At 36.3% G+C, this 20979-nt stretch overlaps 2 protein-coding genes across 5 annotated transcripts in view; both read left to right on the forward strand.

Moving 5' to 3' along the window:
* Positions 1 to 20979, forward strand: part of LOC136033659 (alpha-aminoadipic semialdehyde dehydrogenase-like) — a 372653-nt gene that overhangs the window by 257420 nt on the left and 94254 nt on the right. The gene's annotated exons all lie outside the window — the stretch shown is intronic.
* LOC136033654 (protein spinster-like) overlaps positions 1 to 20979 on the forward strand; it is a 79002-nt gene that overhangs the window by 36363 nt on the left and 21660 nt on the right. For 3 of the 4 annotated variants that reach the window (XM_065714477.1, XM_065714478.1, XM_065714479.1), the window contains exons 7-9: positions 6219 to 6480; positions 11066 to 11164; positions 12765 to 13041. In XM_065714477.1, the coding sequence (XP_065570549.1) occupies positions 6219 to 6480; positions 11066 to 11164; positions 12765 to 13041 (638 nt within the window). Of the gene's footprint in view, positions 1 to 6218; positions 6481 to 11065; positions 11165 to 12764; positions 13042 to 17639; positions 17715 to 20979 lie in introns of all 4 variants that reach the window. The other variant, XM_065714476.1, reaches the window with a different exon arrangement.

Raw genomic sequence — 20979 nt, forward strand, 5'->3', positions numbered from 1 at the left:
TGTGTGTGTGTGTGTGTGTGTGTGTGTGTGTGTGTGTGTGTGTGTGTGTGTGTGTGTGTGTGTGTGTGTGTGTGTGTGTGTGTGTGTGTGTGTGTGTGTGTGTGTGTGTGTGTGTGTGTGTGTGTGTGTGTGTGTGTGTGTGTGTGTGTGTGTGTGTGTGTGTGTGTGTGTGTGTGTGTGTGTGTGTGTGTGTGTGTGTGTGTGTGTGTGTGTGTGTGTGTGTGTGTGTGTGTGTGTGTGTGTGTGTGTGTGTGTGTGTGTGTGTGTGTGTGTGTGTGTGTGTGTGTGTGTGTGTGTGTGTGTGTGTGTGTGTGTGTGTGTGTGTGTGTGTGTGTGTGTGTGTGTGTGTGTGTGTGTGTGTGTGTGTGTGTGTGTGTGTGTGTGTGTGTGTGTGTGTGTGTGTGTGTGTGTGTGTGTGTGTGTGTGTGTGTGTGTGTGTGTGTGTGTGTGTGTGTGTGTGTGTGTGTGTGTGTGTGTGTGTGTGTGTGTGTGTGTGTGTGTGTGTGTGTGTGTGTGTGTGTGTGTGTGTGTGTGTGTGTGTGTGTGTGTGTGTGTGTGTGTGTGTGTGTGTGTGTGTGTGTGTGTGTGTGTGTGTGTGTGTGTGTGTGTGTGTGTGTGTGTGTGTGTGTGTGTGTGTGTGTGTGTGTGTAAACTAAAAAAACTAAAAACAAGGTAAAAACTACAAAAAAAACTAAAAACTAATAAAAAAGCTAAAAAACTAAAAAAGAAAAAAAAGGAAAAAAAATGAAAAATAAAGGAGAAAAACAAAACTAAAAAAATAAAAATAAAAAAAAAAAACTAAAAAGAAAAAAACTAAAAAAAAAGTAAAAACCAAAAAAAAACTAAAAAGAAAAAAGGGGAAAAATACAAAAATTTATTTCATCATATACCATTTCAAAAACGAATGTATATACAGACCGGGACACCGGGATACAAATGACGACCGGGACACAGGGACACAACTACAACGGGGACGCCGGGGGGCACAGGGGGATATATAAATGACGACGGGGACACAGGGAATGTTCGATTAGCAATCACCATCAACAAAGCTCAAGGGCAATCATTAGAATCATGAGGTATAACTAAAAAAACTAAAAAAAGGTAAAAAACTAAAACCTAAAAAAAAGACCAATTCAAAAACGAATGTATATACAGACCGGGACACAAATGACGACCGGGACACAAGGAATATAAATGACGCCCGGGACCCTCAAAGAGAAATCAAAGACTGGGACACCGGGACACAGTGAATATAAATGACGACCGGGACACAGGGACACAACTACAACGGGGACGCCGGGGGGCACAGGGGAATATATAAATGACGACGGCTACACAGGGAATTGTCGATTAGCAATCACCATCAACAAAGCTCAAGGGCAATCATTAGAATTATGAGGTATAGATCTGAATACGGATTGTTTTCCCATGGACCATTATATGTTGCATGTTCAAGAGTCGGTAAACCTGACAATCTATTTATATGCACAGACAATGGGACAGCAAAGAATGTTGTATATTCGCAAATTTTACGTAGTTAAAAACATATATATATATATATATATATATATATATATATATATATATATATATATATATATATATATATATATATATATATATATATATATATATTCACAGGTGGGACATAGGGACACAACTACAATGGCGCGTAACGACTTACGCGCGCGGGGGGCTTGGGGGGGAGGGCGAAGCGCCCCCACCAACTAGGTGTTAGGGTGGTGCGAAGCGCCACACCAACAGCTAGTATATATATAAAAACAAGTTGTCTGTGTGTGTGTGTCGAGTGACGTCATGTTTGTGTGTCGACTGACGTCATGTTTGTTGATTGACGAAATTACACACCGGGACATCGGGACACAAATGACGATTAGGACATAGGGAATATAAATGACGACCGGGACACTCAAAGAGAAAGCGACCGGGACACAAGGAATGTTCGATTAGCAATCACCATCAAAAGCACCGGGACACAGGGAATATAAATGACGACCAAGACACTCAAAGAGAAATTACAGACCGGAACACAAATGACGACCAGGACAAAAATGACCACCGGGACACAGGGGCGAAGCGCCCCCACCAACTAGGTGTTGGGGTGGCGCAAAGTGCCACCCCAACAGCTAGTATATATATATATATATATATATATATGTATAGCATCGGGAGCCTGGTGGCTTTGCCGCCGGGTCCTGGCACTTGGCACTCGGCAGGCTTCTTTATATGGATTCTCATCGTCACTTGTCTTGAAATTGCAGACGTGAGCCTCTTCTTCATGTAAGAACGGCACCACAGGTTTGTTACAACCACCCTGGGAAAAATATGAATTCTGCCTTAAAGTCCTGACCTATTTAGATTGTTCTTGTCTGGAATGTCAATGATGTAATGTATATTGTAGTTATTAATCGTTTAATGAATTTGAAAAAAGAAATATCACTCTAACAATAAGACATTTTGTTGGTAGTTGTCAGGGCTTCCTTCCATACTTCGTTATATGTTCTTCGTTCATTTTCACGTGGTAGCAGAACTTGTGAGCTACGTTGTCTTTTCACACGAGGAAATGCTACGTATAACATTACATGATTAAAAACTTGAATACTAAAGTCGACAACAACAAATTCAAAAGTTTGCCCTTGCGACTTATGCATAGTCACGGTAAATGCGGGTCGAAGCGGAAATAGATGTCATTAAACAGTACATCCAAGTTGACCTTTACTAGAATCCACTGTAACTCGATATATGTGAACTTCTCTTTTTTCTCCAGTAATGATATTCGCCTTTATTGTGTTGTTGCATAATTCAGTAACAATAAGGCAGGTCCCATTACACATCCCTTCAGAAATATCCCTTCATAAAAAAGTTACAATTAAAACTTGTTTAGACAAGCATTCTCCAAAAACTTCATCAATTAAATTGCCGCTGGAAATTATGTCTTCCGGTAATTCAATTTCATTAAGAAGATTTTTAGGAAGATTTCCATTTCTCAGTTCAAGGATGTACTTTGCGAATGCTTCCTGTTCAGGATCAGCCCGTATATTTCCTCAAAGGAAATATGTTTGAAATACTTTCAAAGATGAGTCTTTTTGTTGATAAATCATTTGTTTCACTGCGGTTGCTTTGGGCTTGAACGGGTAAACAGTGTCGGGTAAACGGTAAACACTGTGGAATTGAAATCAATTCCAGCCACTAAAATTTTCCCACCAAACGGCAAGTTTGGATTTGCAATGGACCGCATCAACTGATCCATATTTTGTAAGCCATACTTGGGAAGTATGGGTGCTTCGTCAAGTAGGAAAACATTTATTTGAGCTAATACTAAAGCTTTGCTTGAACCAAGTCTTTATGCTCGAAACAGAATCTGAGGAAAGTGGAACTTTCAAGCCAAAGGTCTTGCGTGTTGTTAGTCCTAATGGCAATAAAGTTGCTGTTATTCCTGTATAAGGCATACATTTTACTTTCTGATTCTTTCCACACAGAATGTGGTATGACTCACTAGAATTTAGAAATTCCAAGCTTTGGTCATTTTCATAGGTCTCAATGTTGTCCATGTCGTATAGTTCCACCCAAAAACTAAAACTTCACCTTCTATTGCCATCGTATTTAACTTCGATGCTATAATGTGACAAGCTCGCATTACTGCAAGATCTTCAGATAAATTATTTCCTCGCACATGCCGAGTAAAATCTTCTGCCAAGTGATTTCTGAATCTTTTCCAAGGAGCTTTTGGATCTGTAGGATTACCAAAAACAGGAATCTGTGCGAAAATTATTTGCATTACAGAAGGCAGTTTGGACAGTGCCGATTCTTCTAGGGCGTCGAACCACTGTTTATCGACGAATTCAAGGCCATGAGCCAGACATGCTTTTTTCTATGAGGAATAAAAAAAAAATTATAAACTGTTTTATGATTTTCAAAACTTGTTGCATTTTTCACATGATACAAAAGCACTCGCAAATAGAAGCACTCGGGAAAAGTTACAAGATTACATTGTAAATTCGTCCAATGACACTCAATCGACGGATTCTTTGTTCCCATAAGCTGGTGTTGCCATTCCATCTATAATCTTCAGGCATTTCCCAATAATTGAGAAAGTCCTTCTTTGTCATTTGTTGTCATGCCTTGTTGTGTCGAAAATACACTTCAAACATTGAGCCTCGTTGTCCACTATCTACTAAATCTTTTTGGGCTTGGCTCATATTTTGCATTAGGTAATGTTCTCCTGAAGTTCCAGCTTGATAAAACATTTAATAGGTAAAGGGCTCCACACGATGGTCGGTATTTTTTAAATGATAATATTCTTTCACGTTGTTTTACAACCACTTCATTAGCTCACTATGGTCAGCATTAAGAGTAAGCACAGCGTATATTTCATTACATGCAGGAGGGTTGAACCACCTATAATCAACACCATCTTGCAAAGTGGAAATGAGCTGCACGTTTGAAGGCTGTTGTCCCAATGAAGCAGCAAGTTGATTTGCATCATCATCCACTTTTCGCATTTTTTCGTAACCTTGGCATAGTCGTTTGTGTCTCTCAATATTTTTCCCAAGAGATACATTAGATTACGAGAGATCCTATAATTTAAAGGATATTTGAGGCGTTCCTCAACGGCTTGATTGGGGTCTAAAAAGTACATTTGGCCATATGAAGGTGGCTCAATTTTATCTTCAGTAGTTTGTGACAGATGTGCTGCTAAATTGATTTTGTGATAAGTTTGTCCAGCTACTTTAAAGCTAAATATATTCCGACTATTTATGGTTCGATCATTGCTTACGTTGAATGAAGCTAGAGGAAAACACGAGTTCAAGTTTCGAATACGTTTATGAAACTTTTAGAGAGTAAGTAACGTCCTTAAAAAGGCAAACCAATTCATTTGGAAATTGAGGTGGTGACATTGCAATTCGACCATGTAAGCAGCAATCTTCAAGTGAATTACCTTTGTTTGCTAATCTTTCTTCCGGAAAATGGAGGGCTCCACAGTGAATCGAAGCAACGTTGAAGGGTCCCAAACTTGTTATGTAACATTTACTGAGTTTATTACATCTTTGCACGTGTGTACTTGTTTTGTGCCACTCGTTGCTGATGACGAAGATTACGACGTTGCTGTTCTTCTAACCGCGTGTGTCTTTGGGGAAAATAATTAAGAAACACTGCTATGAATATTCAATTTTGTTTTGTATTGTCTTACTAGAGCTTCTGCACCAGCGCACCAGATTAAAATGATATAAATACATAATGTGAGGAATGGTGACTTTCTTGTACTATTTAAACATTCTGTTTATATCTTTCTGTGGCAGAGCTTTGAAGTTTCAAATTTAGCTTGAAACGTCGCAAAGTATCAGTATAGCCAATCCTGTACATTCTGTTCACGGAGAATCTGAATCAATTGCGATTTGTACAGATTTTATTTAACAGTTTCTATGAAAACTTTATTCTTTCCTTCCTATAAATTATGGAAATGTTGAGTTATACCCTAAATCATTTTTAATTCATCAATATCATCATTTTCACAAAGTCGTTAAAGTCGTTATATGTTCATTTCCTTATAAATTCTTGTAATATATTAAACTGAAAAAGGTTGTTCAAAGCAGCTAACAAATTGACAAACGAAACCAAAAAGGGCTGCATAACTAATTTATGCAGAAAAGTCAAAACAGAAAAGGAAATCTAAAAGTGACAACCTTGCTTCCCATGGAGTGAAAAAAGCAGTTCAGAAGAAAAAATTGAGAAATCGGAGATGAGAAAACTATTTTTTTAATAACGAAGAAATTACGTATATATTCAGTATGATTATGGCAGACAAGCACATTATGACTATGGTAAACCTGGAGCTTACGGCATTAATAAAAGATTCGAAAGAGATGACGAAACATTGGGAGTACCAATAACTTATAAATTTGTGATGGACAGAAGAAACTGGGCTCGAACGTTGAAGATACAGCTTGCGAGGATGACGATGCAACAGATTATTAGAACCAACAGAGAAACAGACCACTTAAAGAACTATAAACAGAAAAAAGTAATCGTCCTATGTTTTTATAAGAATTGGTAAAGTAAGTTCAATAAAGAGTTTAAAACATATTTAAAAATATGTTATTTTTAAATATTATGTGTAATTCATATTATGTGTAATTCATTATATCAAAACTGTGTGCTAATTGTTAATATTACTTGAACGGTTGAACTCTTTGCAGGGTTTCTTTCGTATTTGGCTTACTAGCTATGATTGCTGGAATCACTGGTGTCCCGCTTGGTTCATTCGCTGGGCAGAGGCTGAGAGTAAGGTTTCCTCGAGCTGATCCATTAGTTTGTGCCTTTGGTCTTTTTATGAGTACCCCTTTGATGCTGGGAGTATTGCTTATGGCTGGGGTCAATACGGATGCTACATTTGTTTTGGCCTTTTTCGGTCAAGTGTTCCTCAATCTCAATTGGGCAATTGTTGCAGACATACTATTGGTAAGTTTAAAATCATACTCACACATTATGTGTATTCATATTCAGGCAATATCATATTCAGCCATTGTGTATTCCGATTTAATTCAATACAGTTTCAATATTTCAAAAGTTTTTCGCCTTAATACCCTTAGCTTTAGCAGCAGCTACAAGTGTTAGCTACATAATGGCACCGAATACAATACAAAATAAATGATTTTAATCTGTTTGATCAATGCATGTTTTAATCTTCGCATATGAGACTAATCAAATTACCTTCCTTTGACTTTTGAAGCTTGAGCCTTATTTCCAGATTGTTCCCGCTGAGATTGTACCCTACATATTGTCGGATATCATTCCTATCTGAAGTATTCTATGGTTTCACGGTTTCTTAGAAATGGTCGTGGCAATACTGTTAATACAGTGAAATGCAACTTGTCAAAACTTCTTTTTTTTCAATTGTTTCGTTCTCGTACTCCTGTTTTCTTACCTGTTTTTATTCCTGTGTTTGTTCCCTTGCCCACTCTTGTGTATACGATTCTTGAATTTTTCAAAATCCATGTGTGCTATGTCATTTTGTATGTCATGACACAAATAAAAGACTGCCAAATATGCTTTTTTGCTAAAAAATGTATCTTACTTCAATCCAATCACTTTTGGTTTTTAAACTAGAACTTTAAATTTCCAATCAAATGAATCCTCTTCTCAATTCCTTTGATCAACTCTTCTATACAAAACGGCTGGGTTTAAAAAAAAGGTAATACATTGAGGCAATATCCTTCTTCACTAAGTACCTCCTAATGGGGGCACATGATTAGATACGCACACTTCAGGCAAGACTGAGTGTTGTGCTTGTGTAGCTTTTGTTCACGATGGCTCTGTTGCATTTTTTATGTGCTCTTAGTGATGGTTCAGTTGCGTAATTCTAGAGCCACTGTTACGCAGCTAAACTTCACTGGTGAGTGGAAAACTGAAGATTGCCGCTAAAACTGACATGATTGCCGACTAATGGTTTCCCAAGGTTGGCTTTGTTTTTACCAGGGTTTTAATGGAAATATTTCTCATATTCCTTTTTTTATACGTTTTCAATGTCTTCTTGTTTCTCAAGTTGGCCATTACATCCCACCCCTCTTCCTTGTCGGCGCTCATAGCAGCAAACGTTCCAACCAAAGAGAAAGGGAAGCTTAAGAGCTGCTTCTTTGATTTAGCTTGGAAAGATAAAGATTAAAAACTAGCACTGTCACCGACAACGGTTTGGCGGTGACTGTGATAAATTAAAATAAAAATTGATATAATTGATTTGCAATGTTGTATTGTTAAAGCTAATATTTCTCTGTAAGTGGTAATTAGTCCGCCCTCTTTTTATTTTCAAGAATTATGTTGTCAGCATTTCAGGCAAAATCGTTCTTTACGTTCGAAATCTTACTTCATAGAGGCCATATCATTGTTTACTAAATACCTGCCTCCAAATGGGGGCTCTTGATTAGATAGGCACTTTTCAGGCAAAATCGACTATATTATTGTATAACTTTTACTCGGCTCTGTTACCGTTATAGAGAAACCGGTTCGGCACCGTAATTTGAAATTCATTGTTACGCAACTTTTGCGGGAGAGGGAAAAACTGAAAAAGATCGAATATTGCCGCCAAAAATGATACACGAGGGCTGCCATAAAATTGCCTTTGTTTTTTTCAAGGTCTTAATTTAGTTTTAATTTGTCTCATTTTCCTAATTCCATGCATTTTTTACGTCTCCTTGTTTTCTAATTAAGCCGTTACCCCGTTCCCCCTACTTTGCCGGTGACTTCTGCGCAAAGTAAGAAGGTTTTATTGGGAAGAATTAACTTTAGGCTGATAGCCGTACTGGTGATGGAACTTTACTTTCTTTTACCCTGTAATACATTCTAAAAGTAAGAGGTAATGCCCTAGCATTTTCTTTGTTAAGAGTTGCGTGACAGTAGTGTAGCTAGGGTTTTTGGCGCCTGGGGACAATGTCCCCCCCCCCCCGTCGAAAGCAGTATTGACATTAAACACAACAAACCAAGAAAAAACTCAGTTTGGTGGCTTCTCAGAGGCTGCGCATGGGGACAGTTGTCCCCCTTTTACGCCATTCGTTTACTGTAGGCTTAGAAAAGAAACAAAATACCAATGACTAGATTGCGACAAGGATTTTTCTTTACAACGTTAGCGGTAATCTCCACATTTTTATATACTCGTCCACATTTTTATATTTCCATGTACGATAGATGTAGAAGGATATAGCGCGTTTTTGTGAAACCAGAAGCTTAGGAACCCAACACCATGCATGGAAATAGATAGATCAACCAATAGAAGAGCTAAAGAGAGTTGGTTTTATACTTAAATTCGACAAAAGTGTCACATAATGCCTTTTGAATTACCCGTAGAATTAATGCGCCGGTGCATGCTTGCAATTCTTTAGTAACCATTATCAATAGTTTTCTATTTGTAAACTACCTAATTGACTATATTAATTTCAATTTGTCTGATTGTTTTGTAGATATTTTGATTATTTATTATCTTATTCTCTATTTTAATTGTTATTATTATAACGGTATTTTGTTTATATTTTTAATTTGAATATTTATAACCTATTCTAATTTTTATTTGTAACTATATCTTACGATATATGTAGGAAAACGCTTTCATAGTATGCCTTTTCAAAAGACAACGAAAATATAAAACCTCTAAGTAGCTGTATAAATATCCGAACTGTTAAGACAGTATTGATTAAGAAGCTGTAGAATAGCTGGGTTCATTGATGAACAGAATAAAATTAGAACGGATTGAAATGTTGACTTGTTTAATTTCAGAATTAAGTATGATGAGCTGTTGTGGATAAATAAAAAAAAAATGTTGGCGATGAAGTTTGAGTTGGTCTTCTTTTTTAACACTTAGAGTGCTTATAGTTTATTCGAATATAATTATTCAAAAATATGGCGGTTTTTGACGCCTTTGAATTATCGAGACCAATTCACAGTTCCTTTATGAATGAAAATTTTGAATAATGGCACGGAAAATTGAATATCACGTATTTTTGGGGAGAGAACAGCGACAGAAAGAAATAGAATATTCAATTTTGCAATGGCTTGTCCTAGAATAAATTAGTTGAGTCATTAGTTGTACTGAAAATTAATTGTACTAAAAATTCGAAGCTAAGTGTTTGAAATAGCAATTATTCGTTCGATATTTCTGAGATTTGCAGTTATGATAAATCTCACGAGCTTGCAGAAAATGAATAAGAACACCGTGGAAAAGTTAGAGGCATCGTTTGCTGTGTACATACTAAATATAGTTAAATATTTCTTAAGATTGTTAAAAATAATCTAAATCATTTTTTTAAATCTTTAGAAATAGGGTTTGGGCCTGTCTTTGAAATGCTCAAGTGAGTAAAAAAAAAACTTAGCTAACTCCAGTCTTAACAAGAACTGAGGAAGAGTACTTAGTCGTTATGTATTTTTATGTTTAATAACAAGAATCGAATACATTAAAAATGAAAGAATATACATAGTTGAGAACAACGCGAAAAAACTAGTATCAGCGTTTGTTGTGTGTAAGTCTAAGTTAGTACAATTAATTATGGAATTTTGGCCTGTCTTTAAAATACTCGATTTTTAGGTAGGCAAATTTTTTATTTAAAACTTTTACATCACATACATACCAATTAGTCGCAAAAGGGCCGTTCTGGCCTGTAATAGCGACTACATTCATGTTACTTTACTCATCAGTAATACTAACTCATTAAATACACAAAAAAGAAAAGAAAAAGAAAGATAAAAAGAAAAGAAAAAAATTATATTTCAAATAATTACTCAGGCCTGAAAAATACTGGATAGCCCACTCTCATTCAATACGCTTCTCTTCACCATCTTGATCATTTATCATTCAAAAAATGCATTTTTAACCGGTGCTTAAGCTGTGGGAGACTCTCTGACTCCCTTATATACTCTGGGAATGCATTCCAAGCTGTTAGGGCCAAAAATTTAGCTAACTCAAGTCTTAACAAGAATTGGGCTAGAGTGCTCAAGTCTTTTTGTGTTCTTCTCTTTTACTAACAAAATTGTAGCAAGTCATTTCTGCAACTGAAGATAAATATACTAGCTCGGTATTGAAAATATTTCTATAGTAACCATAAAAGGGAGGTGGTTAATCCTTACAGTTATCTTAAGATTTTGCTCTTGTTGCTTTGACTGACTTGATTAAGACAGTTCCTGTTCAATCTTTTGGTGGTGACCCAAATTTGGCCTTTTGTGATTTTTGTTGGGTAATGGGAATGGTAATTTTTTACGGTTATAGTAGAGTCTTAAGTAGATATTAACAGTTATGAATAAGAGATTTAAAGTGTCGCATATTATTAGAAACGCCACATATGCAAACCTTGAGAAAAATAATAAAAAAGTGCTCAAACGCTCAACTTATAAAATTTAGAAATATGAACGGACTAAACGTGACTCGAGATTTCATTCCTAAAATATATCGATTTTTTTTATATGTTGTTTTATTAGTTAGCTCTTCTCAAAAAGCGTATCGCCGAAACCAAATTCCTTTCTACCATTGTGACAACTAATCTAAAGACCCCGTTAACTTTTACAGTATGTTGTTGTTCCAACACGCCGAGCGACGGCTGCAGCTTTCCAAATTCTTATTTCACACGCCCTTGGAGATGCAGGCAGTCCTTATTTCATTGGGCAGGTAATTATTTTCTCTCTCTCTCTCTCTCTCTCTCTCTCTCTCTCTCTCTCTCTCTCTCTCTCTCTCTCTCTCTCTCTCTCTCTCTCTCCTCTCTCTCTTCCTCTCTCTTTCTTCCTCTCTTTCTCCCTCTCTTCCTCTTGCTCTTCGTTTAAAGTCTCATCAGGAAAATCGTCTAACGTTGGCATCTAGTATTTTTGACTTCCTTTGATCTATAAATTCGTGGGGGAAGGGGCTGGGGCTAAAATTAAAAATTCTGACTTTTGAAATGAGCGGCTGCCTAATTTTTAGGACTTGTCTTGTTGACTAACCCGTTTGTAGGTGAAACTGCGCCCACACCAGGTGGCGCCTTTTCCCTTTGCTGCACTTTTCTTAACTCGTTTTTACTCAACAGGTGAATACGACAATTTTACTCTGTGGAGATTAGTTTTACCTTAAAATTAATGGGTCCCTTATTTACCCAGTCAGTATCAAAACTATACCTCTTCTTGGATTGACTATTTTCTTCTTTTTATTATTATTATTATTAAACACCAAAAACAAGAAGATCAATAGGGAATTTCTCGAGACAGTAGGAAACGAATTAACACAGAACCTGTCACAAATAGACCTATGAGATCAGCAGCCAAAAATGCAAGGTTGTCATTAAAAACGTATTTTTGAATCATTCTCTTTCATTTCAGTGAATTGCCTCGTTTCATCACAATTTATTTATCAGTCCTGGTTGAACTTCGCTGAACTAAGGATGCTGGGACTGTTCTGAGAAAAAAAAATTCATTTTAGTTTTGCTGATTTTATCCTGTTGCAAGTTTTTTCTTCTTATATATTTTTGTATTGCTGAGGACGGCCCTTGGGCATAGGGCCGAAATATTCATTTGTTTCCCACTGTCTTCAGAAATTCCCTATTGCTTTTCTTGTTTTTGGTGTTTGTGGTGGAAAGGCAGTGTGGTCTTCGTCGCTATTTATTATTATTATTGTTGACATGATTCTTAATTATAGCTGATAGAACTGTGTCAAACTAAAAATTTACTTCAAGATTTTTCTTTTCTTTTACTGAAACGTTTTTAAGGTAAAAAAAATCGGTTAATTAGAATATCATAGTATACATACGTCTAGAGCGCGAATGCATTCAATTAGGCTTAGCACATGTTAAGCAACAATGAATCCTATTAGATGGCACTAGCGATAATAAATTATTTTTAGATTTATCAGTAATATTAAACGCTTAAATGTAAGAGCTTACACTCAAAAAAACAAATTAATTTTTAATAGCAAAAGCTATTTCCAGCTCCATTAAAAACTTCTAGTTGATTCTTACACCGGTTGTATTGGCTGGTCATCACAAACAGAAGTAGAGCTATAACCCTAAACCTCCTAAGGCCACAGTGTTATTTGCAAGTTAAAAATATATTTAGGCAAATCCTCTCGTATAGTTGCAACGTTGAAAAATAAAAAATTGCCCCGCTCAGTATATGTATTTCTATTACTGAATAGTATAGAAGCAGACTAAAAAAAAATCTTAGCGCCTTCTCTACCGGAGGAATGTCAACCTGTTAAGTTGCTTTTTTTGCTTTCTTGATATTCAAGAAATTATATTTTGCAGGTCTCAGAGGCGTTGAAGCCCTATTTTAACACGTCAAGTGAAATTTTGGTTGATGCAAATGGTTCGTTGGGTAATAGTTCCCAATTAATATCAACCCCCATGCCTCCACTGAGTGGCAATTGCAGTAACTCAACCCTTAATCTTGATGATTATGTGCCTTTACAATGGTCCCTGACCATGTGTATTATTGTTCAGATGCTTGGTGGCCTATTCTTTTTAGCAACTGCTGTCTTCCTAGTGCGGGATAAGGAGAAGGCGGATAGGACTGTGGCCACAGGTAGGTGGTAGTTACAATTAAACACTTCTGCAATTTCTTAGCAGCTATTTAATTTTTAATGTGAAAAGTAAGGCACGCGAAGATGAATTTTGCTTCTTTTTTTTACTTTTATATTATTTTTTTATTATTAATTTATATTGATATTATATTTTTAATACATATTTATATTAAATTACTATTTTATAGTATTTGCATTTTTTCTTCGTTTTTCTAATATTTATAATAATAATGATATTTTACAGAAGTGAATTTCAAACTGTGGCTTACACACCCTGGGCTAAAGTGCCAGGTATGGAGGGCTCGTGAATTATTATTAACTAGCTGTTGGGGTGGCGCTTCACGCCAACCCAACACCTAGTTGGTGGGGGCGCTTCGCGCCCCCCCAAGCCCCCCCGCGCGCGCAAGTCGTTACGCGCCATTGTTGTTGTGTCCCTGTGTCCCACCTCTGAATATAGATAGATATATATATATATTTTTAACTACATAAAACTTGCGAATGTACAACATTCTTGGCTGTCCCATTGTCTGTGCGTATAAATAGATTGTCAGGTTTACCGACTCTTGAACATGCAACATATAATTGTCCATGGGAAAAACAATCTGTATTCAGATCTATACCTCATTATTCTAATGATTGCCCTTGAGCTTTGTTGATGGTGATTGCTAATCGAACATTCCCTGTGTCCCTGTCGTCATTTATATATCCCCCTGTGCCCCCCGGCGTCCCCGCTGTTGTTGTTTCCCTGTGTCCCGGTCGTCATTTGTGTCCCAGTCGGTAATTTCTCTTTGAATGTCGCGGTCGTCATTTATATTCCCTGTGTCCCGGTGTCCCGGTCGTCATTTTTGTTCCGGTATCCCGGTCTGTAATTTCTCTTTGAGTTTCCTGGTCGTCATTTATATTCCCTGTGTCCCGGTCGTCATTTGTGTCCCGGTGCTTTGTTGATGGTGATTGCTAATCGAACATTCCTTGTGTCCCGGTCGCTTTCTCTTTGAGTGTCTCGGTCGTCGTTTATATTCCCTATGTCCCGGTGTCCCGGTCGTCATTTGTGTCCCGTTGTCCCGGCGTGTAATTTCGTCAAACAACAAACATGACGTCAGTCGACACACAAACATGACGTCACTCGACACACAGACAACTTATTTTTATATATATAGATGTCCCGGTCGTCATTTGTGTCCTGACGTCCCGGTGTGTAATTTCGTCAATCAACAAACATGACGTCAGTCGACACACAAACATGACGTCACTCGACACACACACATACACAGACAACTTATTTTTATATATATAGATGTCCCGGTGTCCCGGTCGTTATTTGTGTCCCGATGTCCCGGTGTGTAATTTCGTCAATCAACAAACATGACGTCAGTCGACACACAAACATGACGTCACTCGACACACAGACAACTTATTTTTATATATATAGATGTCCTGGTGTCCCGGTCGTCATTTGTGTCCCGAAGTCCCGGTGTGTAATTTCGTCAATCAACAAACATGACGTCAGTCGACACACACACAGACAACTTATTTTTATATATATAGATGCCCAACACTTGACCCATTCATGATATATAAATATGACATATCAATGAAACCTGCCGCTGTTCTTGAATTATTTTCAATATATCTAAAATGTACAAAGATTTAGTGTAAATGATAATTTAAAATTATCAGAGGGAGAAAAGGATTGGCTCCATACTTGAAAGTTCAAACAGAGAGAAATTATGAAAATGTGGAATTTGTTAATGGCAAACTTTATGTTAAAAATTGTATTTTAGTTGATTTTTACAGGAGTAATCATTGACTGAAAATTTTAGATAAATTATTGGTAAATGAATCAGTAATACTAAAAAGGTTAAATTTAACTCTTAAATCATAAATACTAAAATGGACTTTTTAATTCAAAACGTATGTTAAGAATACCCAGTTGATTTTTACAGAGCTAGCAACTGGGTGAAAATGCTATATTAATTATTGCTAAATGAATCATAGTAATTCTAAAATTTAAGATATTAAAATGCTTTTATTTTTAATGGCATAGTATATGTTAAAACTTCCTGTTGGTTCTTACAGAATCAAATTCATTGAACTCATAATATACTCAAAATGCTTAAATTAGTTGAGCATCTTAGTTCCTTCATTTATAAAGTATGGCAGTGAAGTAATTGAACCGAACTAACAGAATTTATAGTTTCTAAATTATTCACAATGATAGCGTTAACTGGCTGTAAGTAAAACCTCTACTGATTAACAGCACTACCAGCTCTGGCCACCTTATGCCAGGGAATATGTATGAATTGAGCCCCCAAATATTACAAACGATGATTTATATCACTTAGGGAATGGTTTTATTGTTCCAAGTCTTGGAACCGGGGATGCCCTTATAAATTGCAAATCGCTCTCAATTAAAATTGAAGAATTTTGTTCTGCTTTCAGCATTAGCCTTTAGTCAAGTTGAGGAAGGAGTAAATTTGAAAAAAAATTAATTGAAGAAAAGATGTAATGATAATTGATAAAACATTGACATGAATGAACTCGGTTATTTTGGGTAAATTATTTGACGATTTTTGATTGTTTAAGCACAGGATTTATCATTGGGAAAGGGAAAAATGTTCCAACCTGATTGCAAATTGCTCTCAAAGTCCGATTCTTTTGATGTAGCTATTGGTATCAAAATTCCGTTTTTTAGAGTTTTGGTTACTATTAAGCCGGGTCGCTGCTTACTATAGTACGTTACCACGCACTCTTTGATTGCAAATCGCTCTCAATTAAAATATTTAAAATACACCATGGGAGAATATTAACACGTTTTATATCTTAATTTTCGTTCTGCTTTCATTGAAAATTTCAATGGAAAAGTTAAATTATACTTTTCCTAAAAATGTGAATGGCGATTCATATTTCGTAAGTTTTTAATTTAGTTCATCAACTTCCAATTTGTAATTTAATTCTTAGCTTCAAGGTAGGAAAAGTATAATTCCCATGCCCAGGCTTTATATCTTTAATGCACCATTTTGTTTCTCGTCTATGTTTATGCTGATAAAACTTAGATGGCAGTAATTCATTTCCCATTTTCTACCACCATTCACAATATAGCAAGTTTTCGACAAAATGTTTCTTATTTAAAGTCTATTATTATGCTACAAGTATATTGAATTGGTCACTTGATTAAATTTAATATTCTAAATCTACCAAAGTTAGTTCTGATAGAACAAAATTAGATTTGTCGGAACGTTGCGAAAATATATTTAGCGACTGTTCATTTTCTACTCCAATTGCTGGCTGCTCAACTAATTTTATTAGAAATAATATTTAGAAATCAGATTTCACTAGAAATAATTAGATTATTAATGATGATTCTACACCCTCCTACCATTGTGTTAGACTCTGTTGTCAAATTAATACAATGATGGAAGATCTTAGCTTAAACTAAAAAAAAGTAGGGTCCTGAAACTTTTGAACTTAGTTTGATATGTAAAATGCATATGCTTTAATATAATCTACCCATTAATAAGAATTAAGTTAAAAAGCACGACACAATGGAAGCTTGGGTCATAAAAAAATTTTTGGAATTCGACGTTTTGAACACTTGACTGCAGAGATTGCTGTTCTAATTACAAAAAAAAAAATGATTATCTTTATACACTTCTTTTTTTCTTTTCTTTTTTCTTGGAAATATTGCGAATCGCGGCTGGTGGTAAGGATTGGTTTGCCCAAAGTTGATATGCCTTTCACTTGGCTCGCCTTAATTACATTTTAATATTATATTAGAAACGAAATAGTAAATGTCAGATAAGTATTTATAATGTACTTAATTTGGCAGTCATTTTGTAAAAATATCCTTAGATACAAAATTTTAGAAATAAACAAGGGAAACCAGGAGCTTCTAAGAGTAAGGTCTGTTAATCCCCCTGGAATTTGTGAGATCTAAGTTATTTATGGTTATAACTTGTATTGTTTTGCTATATTAATTATCTTAGGTCTTCAATCCGCAGGAAAGTAACACACTGAAGAATATGAATGTAGTTCCAGAAATCTTAAAGGAATCCATTGCTAATAGTAGAGAAACGTTCCCGTTCTTATAGCTAAGGCAAAATTCTCAGTTAAAAGAATCAAAACTAAAGGGCACTAAATGGGTTTAAAATATTTTCCAATGTGATTTATGTTCGATATAAACCGGCATTGCTATATTAAATTAATAAGTATGTTCATTTCGTTGGAACAGGATCTGTAGAAAGACACAGAAGTCTGTTAAGGGAGTTGGAAAGAACCCCTAGCTAATGTTCAAAAAGCCTCCCTGGTGTTATCCTCTACAGGAAATTATCAATTTTTGTTAATGAACGGTCTACATGGATTTCATTGGGGTAACTAAGTCCCAACGCAGTGTCTCCTCTCAGTTCAAAACCGTAAACAAAGATTTTTTTTTTGTTTTTTGAGACTTGATTTGAATTGCGGACCCAAAAGCAGGCACCACAGGAACTGCTTCTAAGGATAGGGATTTTATAGGGATTGGTCATTCCCGACGCAGCGTCTACTCTCAGTTCAAAACGCTACAAAAAGAAGGTTTTAGTTTTTTTAGTTTATATTTGAATTGCAGACCCGAAAGCTGTCCTTGTTTCATCGTACGATGCTATTGAATTGAATGATTCGCCGTCCAAAGATTCAGGAGTAGGTTAGTACGGTTATTATCCACGATTGGCTGTGTTTCGATTAGTTGGGATCGGTTTTACTGGAGCTAGGAATTAGTAACATCGCTTTCTTTTATCCAGCCTATTCTAGTTCATCTGTCAAATGTCTATTTTCGACTTAAAAACCTACTTTAATTAATGACTAAGAGTCATACGCTCACTTTGAAGGGGGGTGCCTTTTAATCTACCCTCCTCGTAAATATGTAAATTCAAAAAATTTAACTAGTAATTTATTATACTTCTTTGATTTAACTCCCCTATTTCTGTTTATCAAGTCCCCTTCCCCAAAGCCCTCATGTGTGCATACCTACTAAGAGTAATTAAAGCGGTATCTGAAAAGGGACAAGCTTTGATATGGAAAAACAATGCTGAAATTCCTTACGTATTTTATATATTTTTTTTTTTGACAAGAAGAATTCTGAAACTCTTGTTTCATGTCAGAATATATAATAAACTGAATAACTAAAAGTAAATTTAATAACATGGCTTGCACAAAGTTTTCGTTCAACACTGTTTCACGTAAGATGATAGACGATGTTGTTGATCGATTGGAATAGGCTGCAGACAAAGAGAGGCTACATACTGTTTTGGGGAGTTTGAACATGGTGACGAAAGAAAATTTTATCTCTAGCATCTTGGTCATAAAAAAATCATATCTCTGTTTTGACAAGGTCCCGTCCAACGCCGAAGAAATTGTCTGTTTATTACTGTCTCTTGGATTTTTAAGAATCCAAGACTTTTTCTTAAAACTTTTTTTTCTTTTTTCTCAAAACTGAGAAAAGTTAATTGGAATATATTATTAGAATTATAATTTATCAAAAATAGAGATGTGAACTTTTTATACCCAGATGCAACTTATGTATTTACTAATCAACAGTTTTGTAGTTATTGACTGGTCTGATATTTTTATTTTAAAGGAGACGTAGTTCGTTGTGTATTTTTGTTTGTCATTTATAAGATTAACAGGAATATGATTTATGAAATCTTCAAGAAAACGGTTTATTTTATGTTTTTGCTTAGTGTTTATTAGTAATTCTATAAGAAGAATAATATGAAAAAAACTTCGTTTTCTTAAAGAGTTAAAGAGGCTGCGTCCCAAAGTCGAACCTTAAAACGTACAGGAATTAGAAGAGGCAGTTGGGGGGCTGCCGCCCCCCAAACCCCCAGCTTTTAAAGACTCTTTTGTACAGGTTTTTTTTTTTGGGGGGGGGACTTCATTGTTACTAATTACTAGTTTCGGCGCAATGGTTCTCCTGTCCTCTTGTGTTTAACATTTTTCGAAGTTATTCCATTATTCATTCATTTCAATTTTTTGTTAATTAAAAGAGGGCCTTTCCGAAGCCAAGAGCTGGGGGTTAGCAAAAAAACAAAAAACCTGTACAAAAGAGTCTTTAAAAGCTGGGGGTTTGGGGGGCGGCAGCCCCCCAACTGCCTCTTCTAATTCCTGTACGTTTTAAGGTTCGACTTTGGGACGCAGCCTCTTTAACTCTTTAAGAAAACGAAGTTTTTTTCATATTATTTCTGTACGTTTTTCTACAATCCATGGTGGATGTAATTTAATAATTCCTGTACTCCTCGTACGGGAATTAGGAGAGGAACTCGGGTGGCTGCCGCCCCCCCGCTTTTAAATCATTGTATAAAATAGAAAAAAAATAGATAGAATGACCGAAATGTTTCTTTTGCTCATAAGAAGCTAATATTCTGTTATCTCTCAAATGATAAGCTGTCCAGGTGTTATCAAACATTTTTCTGGAATGGAGCTGGATTTTTATGATGCTTGCAGTCATTCTCGCCGTGCCGAGCTGATTATTTTGATGTACTTGAATGTTGATATTCGTAACTTTTAAGAATTTCAAAAATTAACATGGGACTATTAGACTATTAGGACTATAAGAAGACTATTAGGAGAGGCAAACCCCCCGCTTTTAAAGACTCTTTTGTACAGGTTTAATTTTTTTTCATATTAATTCTGTACGTTTTTCTACAATCCATGGTGGATGTAATTTAATAATTCCTGTACTCCTCGTACAGGAATTAGGAGAGGAACCCCCCCCCCCGCTTTTAAATCATTGTATAAAATAGAAAAAAAAATAGATAGAATGACCGAAATGTTTCTTTTGCTCATAACAAGCTAATATTCTGTTATCTCTCAAATGATAAGCTGTCCAGGTGTTATCAAAATTTTTTTGATGTTGTGAAAAAAAACCGTCCGTAAGGGATTTGAATCCTTGACCCGAGGATTAAAAGTCTCACGCTCTACCAACTGAGCTAATAACTTGCATGTGTGTAAATATAACTTCTCAATAGCTTTTGAAAATTTCAAATTAACATGGGCTCTTATGGAGAGAAATCCGTTAATTTAAATAGCTAATGGGTGGTTTCTGGAAAACAGGGAAGGAGTTATCGGATCAAGCTGAAATTTCGCGGATAAGCTCCTGGGCCGTAGGGGACTTTAACTTGTGAATTTCAGCCCGATCGGACAACGTTAAAAGGGGTGGGGGGGGGGGGGGTTGGAGGGTCGAAACTTTCGGGGGGTTAAGATTTTCCTACGAAACTTTCATGGGCACTTACTCGGAGAATTCCGCATCGAATGAGTCTTCGTACACCCAGATCCGATGTCGGATGTGACCTGTAGGCGTCTAGAAAAAAAAAGTAAATGAATTTTAAGTGGCTATGCGTGGTTTCTGGAAAACAGGGAAGGAGTTATCGGATCAAGCTGAAATTTCGCGGATAAGCTCCTGGGCCCTAGGGGACCTTAACTTGTGAATTTCAGCCCGATCGGACAACGTTAAAGGGGGGCTTGGGTTGACAGGTCGAAACTTTCGGCCAGATTTTCCCCATGAAGAAAAAGTTGGAGGGGGATGAAATTTTGCAGGTTTCTTAGTTGGAGCTCGGGCTACGAAATGCATCCCTCCCCATCCGTCTGCGACCACTGGAACCGAAGATCGCTTAACATTGTCGTGTGTCGCCTCTTTATAGAGGCACGAGTGTGCCTCCTTGATGTGCCTCCTTGAAATGCAATTGCTCTTGTAAAAGACAAAAAAGAGAAACAATGTTTTCGAGTAATTCTCAAAGAAGGGACCCTGAAGACTCAGTAGAACTGCGTGTCAGTGCCGTAAGATTACTTATCGGATTGAGAATTATCAACTTTGCGCTCTAAGCATGGCGGTCAAATTGGAGAACAGCATTTCTGTTGACTATGGACGAGCTGGTGATCGTGCTATCTTCTTATGATAATTTCAAATTTGT

The sequence above is a fragment of the Artemia franciscana genome, chromosome 12, assembly GCF_032884065.1.
Source record: "Artemia franciscana chromosome 12, ASM3288406v1, whole genome shotgun sequence".
NCBI classification, from domain to species: Eukaryota; Metazoa; Arthropoda; class Branchiopoda; order Anostraca; family Artemiidae; genus Artemia; species Artemia franciscana.